General features: G+C 51.5%; 1 protein-coding gene across 1 annotated transcript in view; it reads left to right on the top strand.

The window, feature by feature from the left end:
• The window catches only part of Kmt2d (lysine methyltransferase 2D), a 39,288-nt gene extending 22,622 nt beyond the window's left edge, over positions 1 to 16,666 (top strand). The window contains exons 37-54 of the mRNA XM_090325176.1: positions 29 to 95; positions 643 to 875; positions 959 to 3,856; positions 3,971 to 4,111; positions 4,235 to 4,402; positions 4,553 to 4,712; positions 6,140 to 6,215; positions 6,385 to 6,560; positions 6,658 to 6,788; positions 7,390 to 7,522; positions 7,602 to 7,729; positions 7,901 to 9,041; positions 11,014 to 11,150; positions 11,256 to 11,386; positions 13,027 to 13,312; positions 13,515 to 13,588; positions 13,695 to 13,803; positions 13,978 to 16,666. Of these exons, the coding sequence (XP_090181302.1) occupies positions 29 to 95; positions 643 to 875; positions 959 to 3,856; positions 3,971 to 4,111; positions 4,235 to 4,402; positions 4,553 to 4,712; positions 6,140 to 6,215; positions 6,385 to 6,560; positions 6,658 to 6,788; positions 7,390 to 7,522; positions 7,602 to 7,729; positions 7,901 to 9,041; positions 11,014 to 11,150; positions 11,256 to 11,386; positions 13,027 to 13,312; positions 13,515 to 13,588; positions 13,695 to 13,803; positions 13,978 to 14,070 (6,282 nt within the window). The 3' untranslated portion in view covers positions 14,071 to 16,666. The remainder of the gene's footprint in view (positions 1 to 28; positions 96 to 642; positions 876 to 958; positions 3,857 to 3,970; positions 4,112 to 4,234; positions 4,403 to 4,552; positions 4,713 to 6,139; positions 6,216 to 6,384; positions 6,561 to 6,657; positions 6,789 to 7,389; positions 7,523 to 7,601; positions 7,730 to 7,900; positions 9,042 to 11,013; positions 11,151 to 11,255; positions 11,387 to 13,026; positions 13,313 to 13,514; positions 13,589 to 13,694; positions 13,804 to 13,977) is intronic.
• Positions 16,667 to 17,067: the final 401 nt, after the last annotated feature.

The following is a 17,067-nucleotide window of genomic DNA, read 5'->3' as shown; positions in this document are numbered from 1 at the left end:
GACCTTTTAACAATTTCTCTCATCACAGGAGCGGAATGCCAGTGATCCCTCCCAGCCTCGTCCCAATCCACCTACTTTTGCCCAGGGAGTGATCAGTGAGTATAAAACATAGAAAGGGGGGCCGGGAGTTTGGCCTAGTGGTTAAAGTGCTTGCCTAGCATGCATGAAGACCCAGGTTCGATTCCTTGGTACCACATACATAGAAAAAAGCCGGAAGTGGTGCTGAGGCTCAAGTGGTGGAGCTCTAGCCTTGAGAAAGTCCAAGGACATTGCTCAGGCCCTGAGCTCAAGCCCAGGACTGGCAAAAAACCAAAAAACAAAAAACATAGAAAGGGGGGCCGGGAGTGTGGTCTAGTAGTAGAGTGCTTACCCCCTCATGCACAAAGCCCTGGGTTTGATTCCTTGGTACACACAGAAAAAGCTAGAAGTAGTACTGTGGCTCAAGTGGTAGAGTGCTAGCCTTGAGACAGCTCAAGGACAGCGCCCATGACCTGAGTTCAAGCCCCATGACTGGCACAGAAAAAAAAAAAAAAAAAGCATAGAAAGAGAGAAAGAGTGCATGGAAGTTGTTACGGAACTACAGAAGGAGAGGGATCAGGGTCACCCATTTTGTAGGTCCCGACATCCCATTTTCTCTCTTAGATGAGGCAGACCAGCGACAATATGAAGAGTGGTTGTTCCACACCCAGCAACTTCTACAGATGCAGCTGAAGGTGCTAGAAGAGCAGATTGGTGTGCATCGTAAGTCCCGGAAAGCTCTGTGTGCCAAGCAGCGCACTGCCAAAAAAGCTGGTCGTGAGTTCCCTGAAGCTGATGCTGAGAAGCTAAAGTTGGTTACAGAGCAGCAGAGCAAGATCCAGAAACAACTTGATCAGGTACGGGAAAGCAAATTTCAGAATCCAGGGACAAGAGATGGCATGGGTGGGCAGGCTCTAGACTGACGTCTCTGATCCTCCAGGTCCGGAAACAGCAGAAGGAGCACACTAATCTTATGGCAGAATATCGAAACAAGCAGCAGCAACAGCAGCAGCAGCAGCAGCAACAGCAGCAGCAACAGCAGCAGCATTCAGCTGTATTGGCTCTTAGCCCGTCTCAGAGTCCCCGGCTACTCTCAAAACTCCCTGGCCAGCTACTCCCTAGCCATGGGCTGCAACCACCACAGGGGCCCCCAGGTGGGCAAAGTGGAGGTCTTCGCCTGCCCCCTGGGGGTATGGTCCTCCCTGGACAGCCTAGTGGCCCCTTCCTCAACACAGCCCTGGCCCAGCAGCAGCAACAGCAGCATTCTGGTGGGGTTGGATCATTGGTTGGCCCCTCAGGGGGCTTCTTCCCTGGTAATCTTGCTCTCCGCAACCTGGGACCTGACTCAAGGCTCTTACAGGAAAGGCAGCTACAGCTACAGCAGCAGCGTATGCAGTTGGCTCAGAAACTGCAGCAGCAGCAACAGCAGCAACATCTCCTAGGACAGGTGGCAATGCAGCAACAGCAGCAGGGTTCTGGGGTACAAGCTAACCAGGGCCTAGGTCCCAAGCCCCAAGGGCTTCTGCCTCCCAACAGCCACCAGGGCCTTCTAGTCCAGCAGCTGTCCCCCCAACAACCTCAGGGTCCCCAGGGCATGCTAGGTCCTGGCCAGGTGGCAGTGTTGCAGCAGCAGCAGCAGCAGCACCCTGGAGCTTTGGGTCCTCAGGGCCCTCACAGACAGGTGCTTATGGCGCAGTCCCGGGTACTGAGTTCGCCTCAGCTAGCCCAACAGGGTCATGGCCTTATGGGACACCGGCTGGCTACAGGCCAGCAGCAGCAGCAGCACCAACATCAACAGCAGGGATCTATGGCGGGGCTTTCTCATCTTCAGCAAGGCCTGATGTCACACAGTGGACAGCCCAAACCAAATGCTCAGCCTATGGGCGCCTTGCAGCAGCAGCAGCAACAGCTCCAGCAGCAGCAGCAACAGCTCCAGCAGCAGCAGCAGCAGCAGCAGCAGCAACAGCTCCAGCAGCAGCAGCAGCTCCAGCAACAGCAGCTCCAACAGCAGCAACAACAGCAACAGCAGCTCCAACAGCAACAGCAATTCCAGCAGCAGCAGCTTCAGCAACAGCAGCTTCAGCAGCAGCAATTTCAGCAGCAGCAACAGCAGCAGCAGCAGCAGCAATTTCAACAACAGCAATTTCAACAGCAACAACAACAGCAATTGCAACAGCAGCCACAGCAGCAGCCGCCATTTCAACAGCAGCCACAGCAGCAGCAGCCATTTCAACAGCAACAACAGCCGCAACAACAGCAGATGGGCCTCTTGAATCCGAGTCGAACTTTATTATCCCCTCAGCAGCAGCCGCAGCCGCAGCAGGTGACCCTTGGCCCTGGCATGCCCGCTAAGTCTCTTCAACACTTTTCTAGCCCGGGAGCCCTAGGTCCAACTCTCTTGACAGGCAAGGAACAAAACACTGTAGAGACAGCTCTTCCCTCAGAGGTCACTGAAGGGCCCTCGACACATCAGGGAGGGTCATTAGCAATGGGGACTCTACCTGAGCCGATGGCTGTTGAACCAGGGGAAGTAAAGCCCTCCCTCTCTGGGGATTCCCAACTCCTGCTGGTCCAACCCCAGGCCCAGCCTCAACCCAACTCTGTGCAGGTGCAGCCACCTTTGAGGCTCCCAGGACAACAGCAGCAGCAAGTTAACTTGCTCCACACAGCGGGGGTAGGAAGCCATGGGCAGCAGATAGGCAGCGGATCATCTTCTGAGGCCTCTTCTGTGCCCCACCTGCTAACACAACCCACTGTTCCCTTGGTGGAGCAGACAGGGCCTGTGACCCAGAACCTTGTAGGCCCTCAACAGTCCCTTGGGCTAGAGCGACCCATGCAGAATAATCCAGGGTCACAACTTCCCAAAGTAGGCCCTGTTCCCCATTCTGGGCAGAGTCTGCCTGGGGTTGGAGTCATGCCTACGGTGGGTCAGCTTCGAGCACAGCTCCAAGGAGTTCTGGCCAAAAATCCACAGCTGCGGCACTTGAGTCCTCAGCAACAGCAGCAGCTACAGGCGCTCCTCATGCAGCGGCAGCTGCAGCAGAATCAGACAGTGCGCCAGACTCCACCCTACCCGGAGCCTAGTACCCAGCCATCTCCGCTTCAGGGCCTCTTGGGCTGCCAACCTCAATCTGGGGGCTTCCCTGGATCTCAGACAGGTCCTCTCCCGGAGCCAGGGGCAGGGCCTCGACCTCAGGGCCCATCCCGGCTCTCTGTCCCACAAGGAGCCTTATCTACAGGACCAGCCCTTGGTCCTGTCCATCCCACACCTCCGCCATCCAGCCCCCAAGAGCCAAAGAGACCTTCTTCGCAATTACCTTCCCCCAATTCCCAGCTCACCCCCAATCATCCAGGGACTCCAAAGCCCCAAGGGCCAACCTTGGAGTTGCCTTCTGGGCGGGTCTCACCTGCTGCTGCCCAGCTTGCTGATAGCTTCTTTGGCAAGGGATTGGGACCTTGGGACCCCCCAGAAAACCTAGCAGAAGCTCAGAAGCCAGAGCATCTGGAGCAGGTGAATGGACAGGTGATGCCGGAGGCACCCCAACTCAGCATCAAGCAAGAACCTCGGGAAGAGCCATGTGCCCTGGGAGCCCAGGCAGTGAAGAGGGAGGCCAATGGGGAGCCACTAGGGACACCTGGTACCAGCAACCACCTCCTGCTGGCAGGCACCCGCTCAGAGGCTGGGCATCTGCTCTTGCAGAAGCTTTTACGGGCAAAGAACGTGCAACTTGGCGCTGGGCGGGGGCCAGAGGGGCTGCGAGCTGAGATCAACGGACACATTGACAGCAAGCTGGCAGGGCTGGAGCAGAAACTACAGGGTACCCCCAGCAACAAGGAGGTGAGTACTGTGGTGAGAGTGACAGACAGTGGGTCTGGAGTGAGTGACAGGAGGCAGAGCCATTAGGTGAGGGTCAGGCAGGGCAGCAGTATTCATAGGGCTTATCTGGCTTAGGATGCAGCAGCAAGGAAGCCATTGACACCGAAGCCCAAGCGGGTACAGAAGGCAAGCGACAGGTTGGTGAGCTCCCGAAAGAAGCTGCGGAAGGAGGACGGGGTCAGGTCCAACGAGGCCTTGCTGAAACAGCTCAAACAGGTGACCCCCAGGAGCCAGTCCCCTGGTACCATCCCAGGATAAGGGACACCCTGTCCCCCAGCTGTGCAATGACGGAGATGCAGATGTTGCAGGTTTCCAACTTTGTCATCTTGCCCCTCATAGGAACTCTCTCTGCTGCCCCTGACGGAACCCACCATCACTGCCAATTTTAGCCTCTTTGCTCCCTTTGGTAGTGGCTGCCCAGTCAGTGGGCAGAGCCAGCTGAGGGGAGCCTTTGGAAGTGGGGCGCTGGCTGCCAGCTCTGACTACTATTCCCAGCTACTCACCAAGGTCAGAAAAATGGCAATACCTTTTGGGAATGGTGACGTTTTGGGGAGGTGGGGGCAGAGCTGCAGACTGGAGGAAATTGTAGTATGGGGCCAGGAGATTATACCAGTCTCCCTATGCCATCTTGCACACAACACCCACCCCACCCCTCAGAATAACCTGAGTAACCCGCCGACACCACCCTCGTCGCTGCCCCCCACCCCACCCCCATCGGTGCAGCAGAAGATGGTGAATGGTATCACTCCTTCTGAAGAGCTGGGGGAGCACCCCAAGGACGCGGCCTCTGCCCGGGACACAGAAGGAGCACTGAGGGGTAAGTAAAGAGCCCATTCACAAATTGGTGGCTGGGGAGGACAATACAGGCTGTCCAGGTAGAAAAGGTCTCATCAAGCCTGGGGGGCTGGATGGGCATCTAGAGTCTAAATGGGAGGTAGGTGACAGGGAGAAGCTTTGTGTAGAAGGAACAGCCCAGCTTTCTTGAGTTTGGACTTTTATAATCTGCCCTAGATTTGAACTCTACCGTTTGAATATATTTAGCAGCGTTGTTTTAGCCAAGTAAGTTAGATTGACTTGGTGTGAGCCTCAATTTCCTCTCTATAAACTGGATATTCTAAAAGTTTATCTTGTAAGCCATTAAAAGATTAAATACTGACTGTACTTAGCTGGGGGTGGTGATGCAAACCTGTAATTCCAGCACCCAAGAAATGGAAGTAGAAGAGTTACCAAGTCTGGGCTATAGTAAGACCTCAGCTTAAAAAAATAGAAAAGGAAAGCCAGGTGCTGGTGGCTCCTGTCTATAATCCTAGCTACTCAGGAGGCTGAGATCTGAGGATCATGACTCAGAGCCAGGCCAGGTAGAAAGTCCATGAGACTCTATCTCCAATTAACCATCAGAAAAAGGAAAGTGGTACTATGGCTCCATGTGGTAGAGCAGTAGCTTTTAGCAAAAGAGCTCATACCTGTAATCCTAGCTACTCAGGAGGCTGAGATTTGAGGAGCGCAGTTCAAAGCCAGCCTGGGCACTAAAGTCCGTGAAATTTATCTCCAATTAACCACCAGAGAATTGGAAGTGGTGCTGTGGCTCAAGGAGCAGGGTGGTAGCCTGAGCTGAAGAGCTCAAGGACAGCGCTCAAGCCCACGACCAACACACACACACACACACACACACACACACCGCTCATGCCTATAACACACACACACACACACACACACACACACACACACACACACACACACACACACACACACACACACACACACACACACCGCTCATGCCTATAATTCTAATTACTCAGGAAGTTGAGATCTGAGGATGTATTTCAAAGCCAGCCCAGAAAGAAAAGTGAGAGACTTTTATCTCCAATAAACTACTCAGAAAAATCCAGGAGTGGTGCTGTAGCTCAAGTGGTAGAGCACTAGCCTTGAGCCCAAATAGAGTGGGGAACAGTACCCAGGCCCTGAGTTCAAGCCCCAGGACCAGCAAAAAAGAAAAAGGACCCAAGGACAGTGCCCAGGCCCCAAGTTCAAACCCCATGACAGAGATGGGGGGGGGGGGGGGAGAAGATACCTAAAGCCAGACAAGCGAGACTCAATAAATAAAGCTTGTCTAACTCAGACTGGTAGGTGAACGGATGGTTAATCATAATAGCTAAACTATCTCATGCTAGTTGAGCCTGGACTATTGGTATGAATATTCCGTCCACTGTGACCCCAACTTTTCTCTCCGTTCCCACACCTCAGATGCTTCAGAGGTGAAGAGTCTAGACTTGCTGGCCGCCTTGCCTACACCCCCTCACAATCAGACAGAGGATGTCAGGTGAGAGTGGGCCTAAAAATGCGGGTGGGGAACCAGGTAGAGGACAGGTGGCTTTATCTTTTTCTGGGCTAAAGGCAGATTTCAAGTAAGGCTATTATACCTACTGATGTCTAGATTTGGTAGAGAAACCACAGGGCTATCCTAACAGATGTCTCTGCTTGTCCTGAAGGATGGAAAGTGATGAGGACAGTGATTCTCCTGATAGCATTGTGCCAGCTTCATCCCCTGAGAGTATCCTGGGGGAGGAGGCCTCTCGTTTTCCTCAGCTGGGCTCACACCAGTGGGAGCAGGACAATCGTGCCCTTTCTCCCGTCATCCCTATCATTCCTCGGGCGAGCATCCCAGGTGTGTGCTATTCTGGAAATGAGCTGGAGTTGTTTAAACCAAAGGATGTGTGGTGGAAGGAGGCAGCAGAGTCTACATAAATTCCTTTTTCATTCAGTCTTCCCAGATACCAAACCTTATGGGGCCCTCAACCTGGAGGTCCTTGGAAAGCTACCAGCCACCGCCTGGGAGAAGGGCAAAGGAAGTGAGGTGTCAGTCATGCTGACAGTGTCTGCTGCTGCAGCCAAGGTATGTCCTGGGGGTCGCCTCCAGCCCGAGGGAAACCTGGCCAAACCTGGAACTTGCTTGGCTAGAAGAAGTTTCAGTAGTGCATCCTGTGTGTCAAAGCTTGGGCTAGAGGCTATAGAATGAGGGTAAATGAAGCATGGTCCCTTCCCTCCAGGAGCTCATCTTGTAGAGGCAAAGACAGACAATTCATAGTGTGTTTCACTGTGACAAATGCGACAAGAGAATTCTTTCCCAGTCACAGCTGGCAGAACACTGCTGCTTTTGAACATGAGTGGGGTTTTGTGGACAAAGAAAACTGGAAAACCTGGTTGAAACAACAGTACCCTTTTCATTTTACTTATTTTTATTTATTTCTATAAGGCCCCTTGTTTTTCAGACATTGGGTGAACTCCCAAGTTGTGACTAGAAAGGGGATTGTTTCCTAACTTCCTGTGGGTATCCATAGTGGTTTGGGTAAGGCTGCTCTAAGATGTGGGAGAAGATCTGGAGTGGTATGGACAGCATGCACTGGCCCCTTGGCAGTGCTGTTGTACTCGCCCAGCTGGTGCTCCCTGCTAACACTGCTCACTAGCCTCTCCCGTCCCTTTGCCTGCCCTGACAGAACCTGAATGGTGTGATGGTAGCAGTGGCAGAGCTACTAAGCATGAAGATCCCCAACTCCTACGAGGTGCTGTTCCCAGAGAGCCCTGCCCGAGCAGTCATTGAGCCTAAGAAGGGGGAAGCCGAGGGTCCTGGTGAGTAGAGCAAGAGAATACCTTGGAATTGGAGGAGGGAAGGATTCCAGTGGAGGTTCTGACCCCTTCCTTTCCCTAGGTGGGAAAGAAAAGGGTTTGAGTGGGAAGAGCCCAGACGCTGGCCCTGATTGGCTGAAGCAGTTCGATGCAGTGTTGCCTGGTTACACCCTTAAGAGCCAGCTAGACATCTTGAACCTCCTGAAACAGGTGAGTCTAGGGGAGGAAAGGGAGGATTGTCAGGCAAAAGGTGCTGTCTAGGGCAAAAAAAAAAAAAAAAAAGCGTAAGACTTTGGAGGGGGTTGAATCTGGGTGAGAGGAGGGAAGCCTGCCTAGCTGAGGACCGGGCATTAATTAACATTTAACAATGCCTTCCTCTAGGAGAGCCCTGCCCCAGAGCCATCCATCCAGCACAGCTACACCTACAATGTCTCCAATCTGGATGTGCGACAGCTATCGGCTCCACCTCCTGAAGAACCCTCCCCACCTCCATCCCCCTTGGCACCCTCTCCTGCTAGCCCTCCTGCTGATCCCCTCGTTGAACTTCAGGCTGAACCCTCTACTGAGCCACCAGTCCCCTCACCCCTGCCACTGGCCTCATCCCCTGAATCCACCCGGTCCAAGCCCCGAGCCCGGCCCCCTGATGAAGGTGAAGATTCCCGGCCCCCTCGCCTCAAGAAGTGGAAGGGGGTACGCTGGAAGCGACTGCGGCTCCTGCTCACCATCCAGAAGAGCAGTGGGCGGCAAGAGGATGAGCGGGAGGTGGCAGAATTTATGGAGCAGCTTGGCACAGCCTTGCGACCTGACAAGGTGCCTCGAGACATGCGGCGCTGCTGCTTTTGTCATGAAGAGGGGGATGGGGCCACGGATGGGCCTGCCCGCCTACTGAACCTGGATCTAGACCTGTGGGTGCACCTCAACTGTGCTCTGTGGTCCACAGAGGTATATGAGACCCAGGGTGGGGCTCTGATGAACGTGGAGGTTGCCCTGCACCGAGGGCTGCTGACCAAGTGCTCCCTATGCCAGCGAACTGGTGCCACCAGCAGCTGCAATCGTATGCGTTGCCCCAACGTCTACCATTTTGCCTGTGCCATCCGCGCCAAGTGCATGTTCTTCAAGGATAAGACCATGTTGTGTCCTATGCACAAGATCAAGGGGCCCTGTGAGCAGGAGCTGAGTTCATTTGCAGTCTTCCGGCGGGTCTACATTGAGAGAGATGAAGTGAAGCAAATCGCCAGCATCATTCAGAGGGGAGAACGACTGCACATGTTCCGAGTAGGGGGTCTTGTGTTCCATGCCATCGGACAGCTGCTCCCTCACCAGATGGCTGACTTCCACAGCGCCACTGCCCTCTATCCTGTGGGTTATGAGGCCACACGCATCTACTGGAGCCTCCGTACCAATAATCGTCGCTGCTGCTACCGCTGCTCCATCAGTGAAAATAATGGGCAACCGGAGTTTATAATCAAAGTCATGGAGCAGGGTCTGGAGGACATAGTCTTCATTGATGCTTCTCCCCAAGGTGAGCACTAGGTCCTTGAAACTATAATATAGACTTGGGTGAGTTTCTCCAGAGGTCCCTAGAGGGTTTGTAGCTTCCATATGTGTGATCTGCTGCCACCTCAGACCAGCAAGCAGAAGGCTCTTCTGAAAATCCACAGCAGCTATTTTACTTCTCAAGTCTTAACATCTTTTGGCTCCTTTTCCTATCTATGATGGACTGGATGTGAGGGTTGATACGCCCATCATCCGACTCACCCAATCTAACTCTTAAGTTCCTTATGTTTGATAAGAAGATATAAAATCTTTAGCCAGGCACAGTAATGCCTGTAATCCTAGCTACTCAGGAGGCTGAGATCTGAGGATCAAGGTTCAAACCCAGCCAGGGCACCAAAATGTCAGTGAGAAAACCAGAAGTGGGGCTATGGCTCAAGGGTAGGGCAGTAGCCTTGAGCTGAAGATCTCAGGTATGACGCCCAGGCCCAGAGTTTGAGTCCCATGACAAGCAAATAGATTTTATATCTTTTTTTTTTTTTTGGTACTTGGAATACCACATGCTAGGTACGCACTACCACTGGACAATATCCCAAGCTCCTTTTTATTGCAATTTTTGTGTTAATCATAAAAATATCAAGGAACTCATTACCTTTTTTTTTTTTTTGCCAGTCCTGGGCTTGAGCTCAGGGCCTGAGCACTGTCCTTGGACTTTCTCAAGGCTAGAGCTCTACTACTTGAGCCTCAGCACCACTTCTGGCTTTTTTCTATATGTGGTACCAAGGATTCGAACCCGGGTCTTCATGCATGCTAAGCAAGCACTTTAACCACTAGGCCAAACTCTCGGTCGGAACTCATTACCTTTTATTAAGTATGTGCTGTGTGTCACAAACAAAAGTGATTTATTTTGTTCATGAAATCCTGTGAGGTAAGTATATTACACCCAGTTTATACAAATCAAAGATTGAGTCTTAGCTGGGTGATAGTGGCTTATGTCTGAAATCCTAGCTACTCAGGAAGCTGAGATCTGAGAATCATAGTCCAAAGCCAACTTAGGCAGGAAGGCCCATGAAACTTTGTATCTCCAATTAATCACCAAAAAATTGGAAGTGGAGCTGTGGCTCAAAGAGGTAGAATGCTGGCCTTGAGCAAAAGAGCCCAGGAACAGCGCCCAGGCCCTGAGTTCAAGCCCCACAAAGAAAAGAAAAGAAAAAAAAAGGAACTCTTATGGAGAAAGTTAACTATTTGGCTCAGGTCTCTTGGCTAGCACTAGTACCTAGGCCCAATTCTTCCCAACTCTAAAACACACCTGTTCTTTTAGCCAAGACCAGGGCCTCGGCTAGCTCTCTGGGACCTGGGTTTGTGTTTTTGTATTACAAACTCTATGATTCCCCTCCAAAATTAAAGGTTATATGGAGTAGAAAGCAAGAAGGGAGTCCTGAAGATTCACATACCATGACAGGAAGATGAAAGTTGTAGAGGGAAAAATAGAAAAGAAACACCAAGGCTGGAAAGGTGGCTTAGTGGTAGAATGCTTGCCTAGCATGCATGAAGTCCTGGGTTTGATTCCTCAGTACCACAAAAGCTGAAAAAGCCAGAAAAAGCTGTGGCTCAAGTGGTAGATTGCCAACCTTGAGCAAAAGAGGCTCAGGGACAGCAATCTAGGCCCTGAGAGTTGAAGTCCCAGGATCATAAGCAACAGAAGGGGGGAAAAATACAACTGGGGAATTAGAAGTCAGGGAGCTGGGCTGGGAGTTTGGCCTAGTGGTAGAGTGCTTGCCTAGCATGCACGAAGACCCGGGTTCAATTCCTCGGTACCACATACATAGAAAAAAGCCGGAAGTGGTGCTGAGGCTCAAGTAGTAGAGCTCTAGCCTTGAGAAAGTCCAAAGATAGTGCTCAGGCCCTGAGCTCAAGCCCAGGACTGGCAAAAAAAAAAAAAAGAGAAGTCAGGGAGCTGAGGTTACCTCTGAGTGGATCTTTCTCTTTCTGCCCTTTAGCTGTGTGGAATCGCATTATTGAACCTGTGGCAGCCATGAGAAAAGAGGCTGACATGCTGAGGCTCTTCCCTGAGTACCTGAAAGGAGAGGAGCTCTTTGGGCTGACGGTGCATGCTGTACTTCGGATAGCTGAATCAGTAAGCAAGGGGCCAGGAGATCTGGGGCATAATGTGGGCATTGGGAATCTTGGCCCTGCCTTCAGAGAGCTCAGAGGCTAAGGCAAGCATTACTTGTGCCCACAGCTGCCTGGGGTGGAGAGCTGTCAAAACTATTTGTTCCGCTATGGGCGCCACCCCCTAATGGAGCTGCCACTTATGATCAACCCCACTGGCTGTGCCCGATCGGAGCCTAAGATCCTCACACACTACAAACGGTGAGCTTGTGGGGCTGGGGCTGCAGCCTGTGGGTGTGGGTGTTTATAGGGATCCTTTGGTCACCTTGAGGGTTTGGGATTCAGATTAGAGTTTCCTCAGAGACTGGGGATTGACGCTTAAACCTCCTGATTAAAGAGCACACATATATCAGTAGGATATCCCTGTCTGCCCCAATCTGCTTGGGTGTATGGGGTTGACTGGTGGGAATGGTTGTTGGGGAAGTTTCTTGATAGACAATGGTGAAACTTTATGAAATATAGGAGGAATCGTGTCATTTTTTGCCTTCTTCAGTTTCGCTTCCAAAGGGCCTGTGATAACTCCCAAATCCCAGACACCCCATGAGTGCTAGGATCACCTTCCCTTCCCAAGTTGGTGTTAGAAATAATTAGAAATATAATAGAAAAATAATAAAACCTTACATTTGTATAGCACTTTATACTTTTTTTTTCAAAGCGTTTTCACATCCATTATCTCATTTGATCCTCACAACAACCTTATGAGGTAGGTAGGGCAGGTGGTATGACCCCCATTTTACAGCCGAGAAAACGGAGGCCCAGAAAGACTACGTGACTAAACAAAGGTCACACAGCTGGGACTAGACCCTTACCTCTTCACTTGTGGGTCACTGTTCTTTCTGTGTGTCACAATAGCCTAACCCTGGTCCTTGGGTAGAGGGAGGCAGAATCCATGGTTGCAGGGCTTCTTGAAGACCTTTGGTGGCTCCTAGTTGCTGTAGAGCGTCAGAGACTCCACCCCTAATCAGCCTAGTCCTTGATGCTCTACAACAGTGGTTTTCAAACTGTGTGTGTTCTGAAAGTCCTGGAATACATGAAACAGTGGGCAGAACTTAGCCCTTTCTATATATAACCCCCAGTCCCCTCAATTAGATTTAACCAAAAGAGCTCCATTTTCACCTATTTCATGGATTGGAGTTCTGGTCAACATTTTATTTAAAAAAAAAAAAATTCTCCTTTTAAAAAGAAAAAGGAAAAAAAGAACCCAAACATTTGAAAACCACTGCTCTGGGATGGGCAAGACTTTGGCTGGTGCCCTAGGGTGGTGAAAGGCATACCGCCAGGCAGCAGTCATTCCCCTGCACTGAGCCATCTACACAGAGCCCAATGCTATGTCAGGGAACGGGACAGACCAAAAAAAGGCAAGGATAGCACCTTTAGGCTGGGAATTCCCGGCCACTGTAGTAGAGATGGCCCCTATTTTCAGGGCTTCTAGCATGGGCAGGAGTAGGGTTCAGATTTTGAGCAAACCATCAGCTTAAATCCTAGGCCTGGGCTGCTTGAGGAAGACCTCCTAGAGGAGCTTGGCCTTATATATGGTTTGGCAGGAGGGTGGTAGAAAGTGAGGGATGGGAGAGCAGGCTCAGTGTAGGGGAATTGGTGCCCCCTTTTCCCTCCATACCTACCCCCTTTCCTGGGCTGTCTCTGTCACCCAGAGTATCAGAAGGGTCTCTTAACTACTTGCTGCCTCTTGAGAGCTGAGACTTGAGTGCCTCTCCTCTGCTCCCAAGGCAACACTTCTCTGCTTGCTGGCAACACATGCCCCTTGCTGGCATGTTGTACTCCAGAGAAGAGGTGGGTGGTGTATGTTGGTCTGTCTTGTCATGGACTGTATCACCTCCCAGGCCCCATACCTTGAACAGCACCAGCATGTCTAAGGCATATCAGAGCACCTTCACAGGCGAGACCAACACCCCATACAGCAAGCAGTTCGTGCACTCCAAGTCATCTCAGTACCGGCGCCTACGCACAGAGTGGAAGAACAACGTTTATCTGGCTCGGTCCCGTATCCAGGGCCTGGGCCTCTATGCAGCCAAGGACCTAGAAAAGCACACAATGGTCATCGAATATATTGGTACCATTATTCGAAATGAGGTGGCCAACCGGCGGGAGAAAATCTATGAGGAGCAGGTATGGGTTGTGTGAATAGCTGTTGTGGTACATTGTTCACACTCAACCAAGGAGCAAGGGGCAGGTTTGGGCTCTAGAGGGCAGTCAGAAAGCAGTGCATGATGGGAAGACAAGAGAAATAGACATCCCAGATAAGTCCACTTACCTGAGTCTGTTACCTGATAATATTGTCTGTCTTTCTGTACTCTCTCTGCCTTTGTAGAATCGAGGCATCTATATGTTCCGAATAAACAACGAGCATGTGATTGATGCTACATTGACTGGAGGTCCTGCCAGGTGAGAAGGAGGAAGGAGGGATTTGGGATCCTAAGGGCAGCAGTTAGGCCAATCAGCCAAAACTGTCTCCGCTGCCTGGCATTAATGACTGCGTCCCACTGGGCAGGTACATTAACCATTCCTGTGCTCCTAACTGTGTGGCTGAAGTTGTAACATTTGACAAGGAAGACAAAATCATCATCATCTCCAGCCGGCGAATCCCCAAAGGAGAGGAGGTGAGAGGCAGAATCCTGAGTACTTGACAAGCAGCTGTTTGCCTTTCCTGGTCCCCTTCTATTCTTTAGGAGTTGGGTCCTAAGGCCTTCTAGCACATCTTGGCCCTCTACTTCCTTCTTCTGGGAACAAATGTTGATTCTACCCTCTTTTTTTTTTTTTTTTTTTTTTTCCAGCTGACCTATGACTATCAGTTTGACTTTGAGGACGATCAGCACAAGATCCCCTGCCATTGTGGAGCCTGGAATTGTCGGAAATGGATGAACTAAGAAGCTTTGAAGCTACCAGGCAGGGGAGTCCTCCTACCCCCAACCTTTTTCCCGCAAGGGATGAAGGGGAAGAGAGGTAGCAGCCAGAGCCAGGACCCAGGGCTGGTGCTGCCAGCTGACCGGAGCCCCTGAAGCAGGAGGCTGGGGCAGAGGTCCCTAGGCCAAACCCATCCTGGGCACCAGGGACAACCCTCTTCCCCACCACCGGCCCTCAGGCTGGCATCTCTGCCCCCAGCTCCAAGAGGGGCAAATAGAAGCAGCCATGGGCATCTCAGGTTTGAGGGGGATATGGGCCGGGAACTACCCAGAAGCATCTGGGAGGCAGCAGGGAGGGGAAGAGGATGTGTGGCCAGGCCTCACAGCCCTGCTGCTCCCACTGATCTCTGGCCCAACTCAAGGCTGCAAAGAGACTTGACTAAGCTTGACAATCCCAAAGGCCGGGTCCCATACCTGGCCCTGCCTGCCGGGTCCTGCCCCCACCCACCCGCACCCCCATCCCCTTCCCTCTATCTGTCTCTGTCTCCCTCTTCTCCTCTGTGTTTCTGTCTCTCTATGGGTTGTGTTTCCTTGTTTTCCACTCTGACAAATGCAACATGAACGGGAAAGAGGCATCCAGCTGCTCCGGAGGGCAAGCTGGGCAAGCCGGGCAAGGAGACCCCGCACCCACACCTACCTCATTTAAGTGTTGGATTTTTTGCTGTTTTGAAATGTGAGACCCTCTCCAAGCCCCCTACTGCCCCAACCCTCTCCCCCACCTCACTGCCCTCTTCTGAGTGGGTGGAAGGGGGGTAGGAGGAGGAAGAAAAAAACAACAACAAAAAATCCATCTTTGTTTTTAATTACGGGCATGGGATGGTGGTTGAGGCAAATGGTGATGAAGATTGGGGGTGACTGGCCCTAGTTGCTCTAGGACTTCCTTCTCCATCTGGACATGGGGGCAGGAGCGGTGTGCTAAACCTAGGACCAGGACATTTCCCCACCGTTTTCCCAACCTCATCATGAGCCCATTTGCCCTCCAGCCCCTGGATGGGGTCAGTGGGGGGTAGGGTGAGGGCTATCCCTGAGTGGCATGCCCATACCTAGTGAGGCAGGGTGTGGCCTGGAGCTCCCACTTTCCCTCAGTCACCAAACTGCTGCTGGTCTGGTGGGAAGGGGTGGTGATGTGGGGGTGGGGAGCTTAGTGTCAGCGCGGGGAGGGTGGGGGGTATTTATCTATTTATACATGGGATTGTACATAGTCTTGTGGGGCATGGGGGAGCCGGCTGGAGGTGAGAACCCTCCCCTCTCCCCCTACCCCCGGGGAGAGCAAATGTAAAACTACTAATTTTTGTGCTTTATATATTCTATATAAATATATCTATTTTCTTTTTACAAAACCAGTTTATAAATGGTAGGGGGGTGTGGGGCGGACAAGTGGAGCTCCCCTTGTGGGGGAGCCCCCTCCATTACCCAACCTACCGCCCTTTTTCTCACCCCCCCCACTCCCCAACCCCCTGGCTGTGACTGCTGTAAGGTGGGGGTATAGAGAGAGGCTGGGTGATTTCTACCCTGTTGTATAGTTGGACAATGTTATAACGCACAAAAGTGAGCTGGCACCAGAGGGAGCCAGAGTGTGATGGGTTCCTTGCCACCCTTTCCTTCTCCTTTCTGCCCAAGCTGTGCTGCAGTTGAACCTCTTCCTGGGGGTGGGGGTGGGTAGAGGATGGGTTAAGGCCCCATTCCCTTTCTGGTAGGGAGCCATGGGATGATGGTGAAGCTTATATGCAGTTCTCTCCTCGGGGCTGGGGGCGAAGGGCATTTTGTAATTAATATTTTCAAGAATCAGATGTCCGGAGTGCAGGGGTGGGCTTGGTGGTGGCAGATGGGCTGGCCTGCTGGAGGGGGAGCATGGTTGCTGTTGTGATTTTAGGTTTGTTTTTGTTTTGTTTTGAATTGGGGGGTTGTGGATTGATGGGGGTAGGGAGATTTCTTTCTCTTTTTTTTTTCCTTTTTTTTTTTTTTTTAAGTTGCTTCTTCAACTGTTTCAAGCTGCAAATGTTTAAGAGAGTAACACCCCCCCACTCCCACAGGAACCACTGCAATTAGATCGGACAGTGAGGAGAATGGGCTACTGCCCCCAAAGCCACAGATCAGAAAGGTTGTAGGCTACAGGGAAAGAGATTGGCTCTGGGAAGTCAGGCTGTGGTTGGGGCCTGGGCCCTGGGATTGGGAAAAAGAGGTAGGGCAGACTTTGTAAGCATATGCTAGGTATCCCATAGTTCTGTAGAATTTAGTGAAGAACTCTTATACAGTTTTTAATTTTTATATAAACCATAACTCAGACCCAAGCTACAAGGTTGGAATTTTGGTTGTTGGTTTTTTTTGGTTTTGTTTTTGTTTTTTTTGGTTTTTTTTTTTTGTTTTTTAAGAACCCTGCCTGTATAATTGCATCAGAATCCTCCCCCCCACCCCCGACCCCCATGCCCCGTGTTTGTATTTTGGGTTGGTTTACACTTGCACATATTCAATTTTTCAGTTTCTCCCTTTTACCGTCATCTACCCTCACCTCCAGGACCCTCCCCCTTTAAAAAAAAAATAAATCGCTGACAAGTGTGAATCCCGTGAAGACTTTATTTTGTGTTGTGTGTATCCTGTACAGCAAGGTTGGTCCTTCGTAACAACGGATGAAATGGTTCCCTTTTTTAAAGCCCTCTCTCCCTCCGCCCCAGCGCCCCGTCCTTGGCATGTTTTGTATCAGCGATCCTTCTGAACTGTACATAATTTATGTTGCGAGAGGCAAAGGGCAAGTTTTGGATTTTGCTTCTTACAAGTTTGTTTTTAAACGACAAATAAAAAAAGAACATTTTAAATACAAGCGGCTCCGTCCCGTGACCCTCGCCGGCAGCCTGATCCGAGAGGTCCTGGGGACCGGGGGGAGGAGGGGGAGGGAGGCGCGGGAGAGGGGCGGTCTGTTTAGGCCCAAGCCGCCGCCGGAAGGGCGAGCTCCCCGCCTTCCGC

Source organism: Megascapheus bottae, chromosome 2 (genome assembly GCF_031878675.1).
Source record: "Megascapheus bottae isolate mThoBot1 chromosome 2, mThoBot2.hap1, whole genome shotgun sequence".
Taxonomy (NCBI): domain Eukaryota; kingdom Metazoa; phylum Chordata; class Mammalia; order Rodentia; family Geomyidae; genus Megascapheus; species Megascapheus bottae.
The sequence above is the reverse complement of the archived record's forward strand: the minus strand, read 5'-3'. Positions and strand labels throughout refer to the sequence as shown.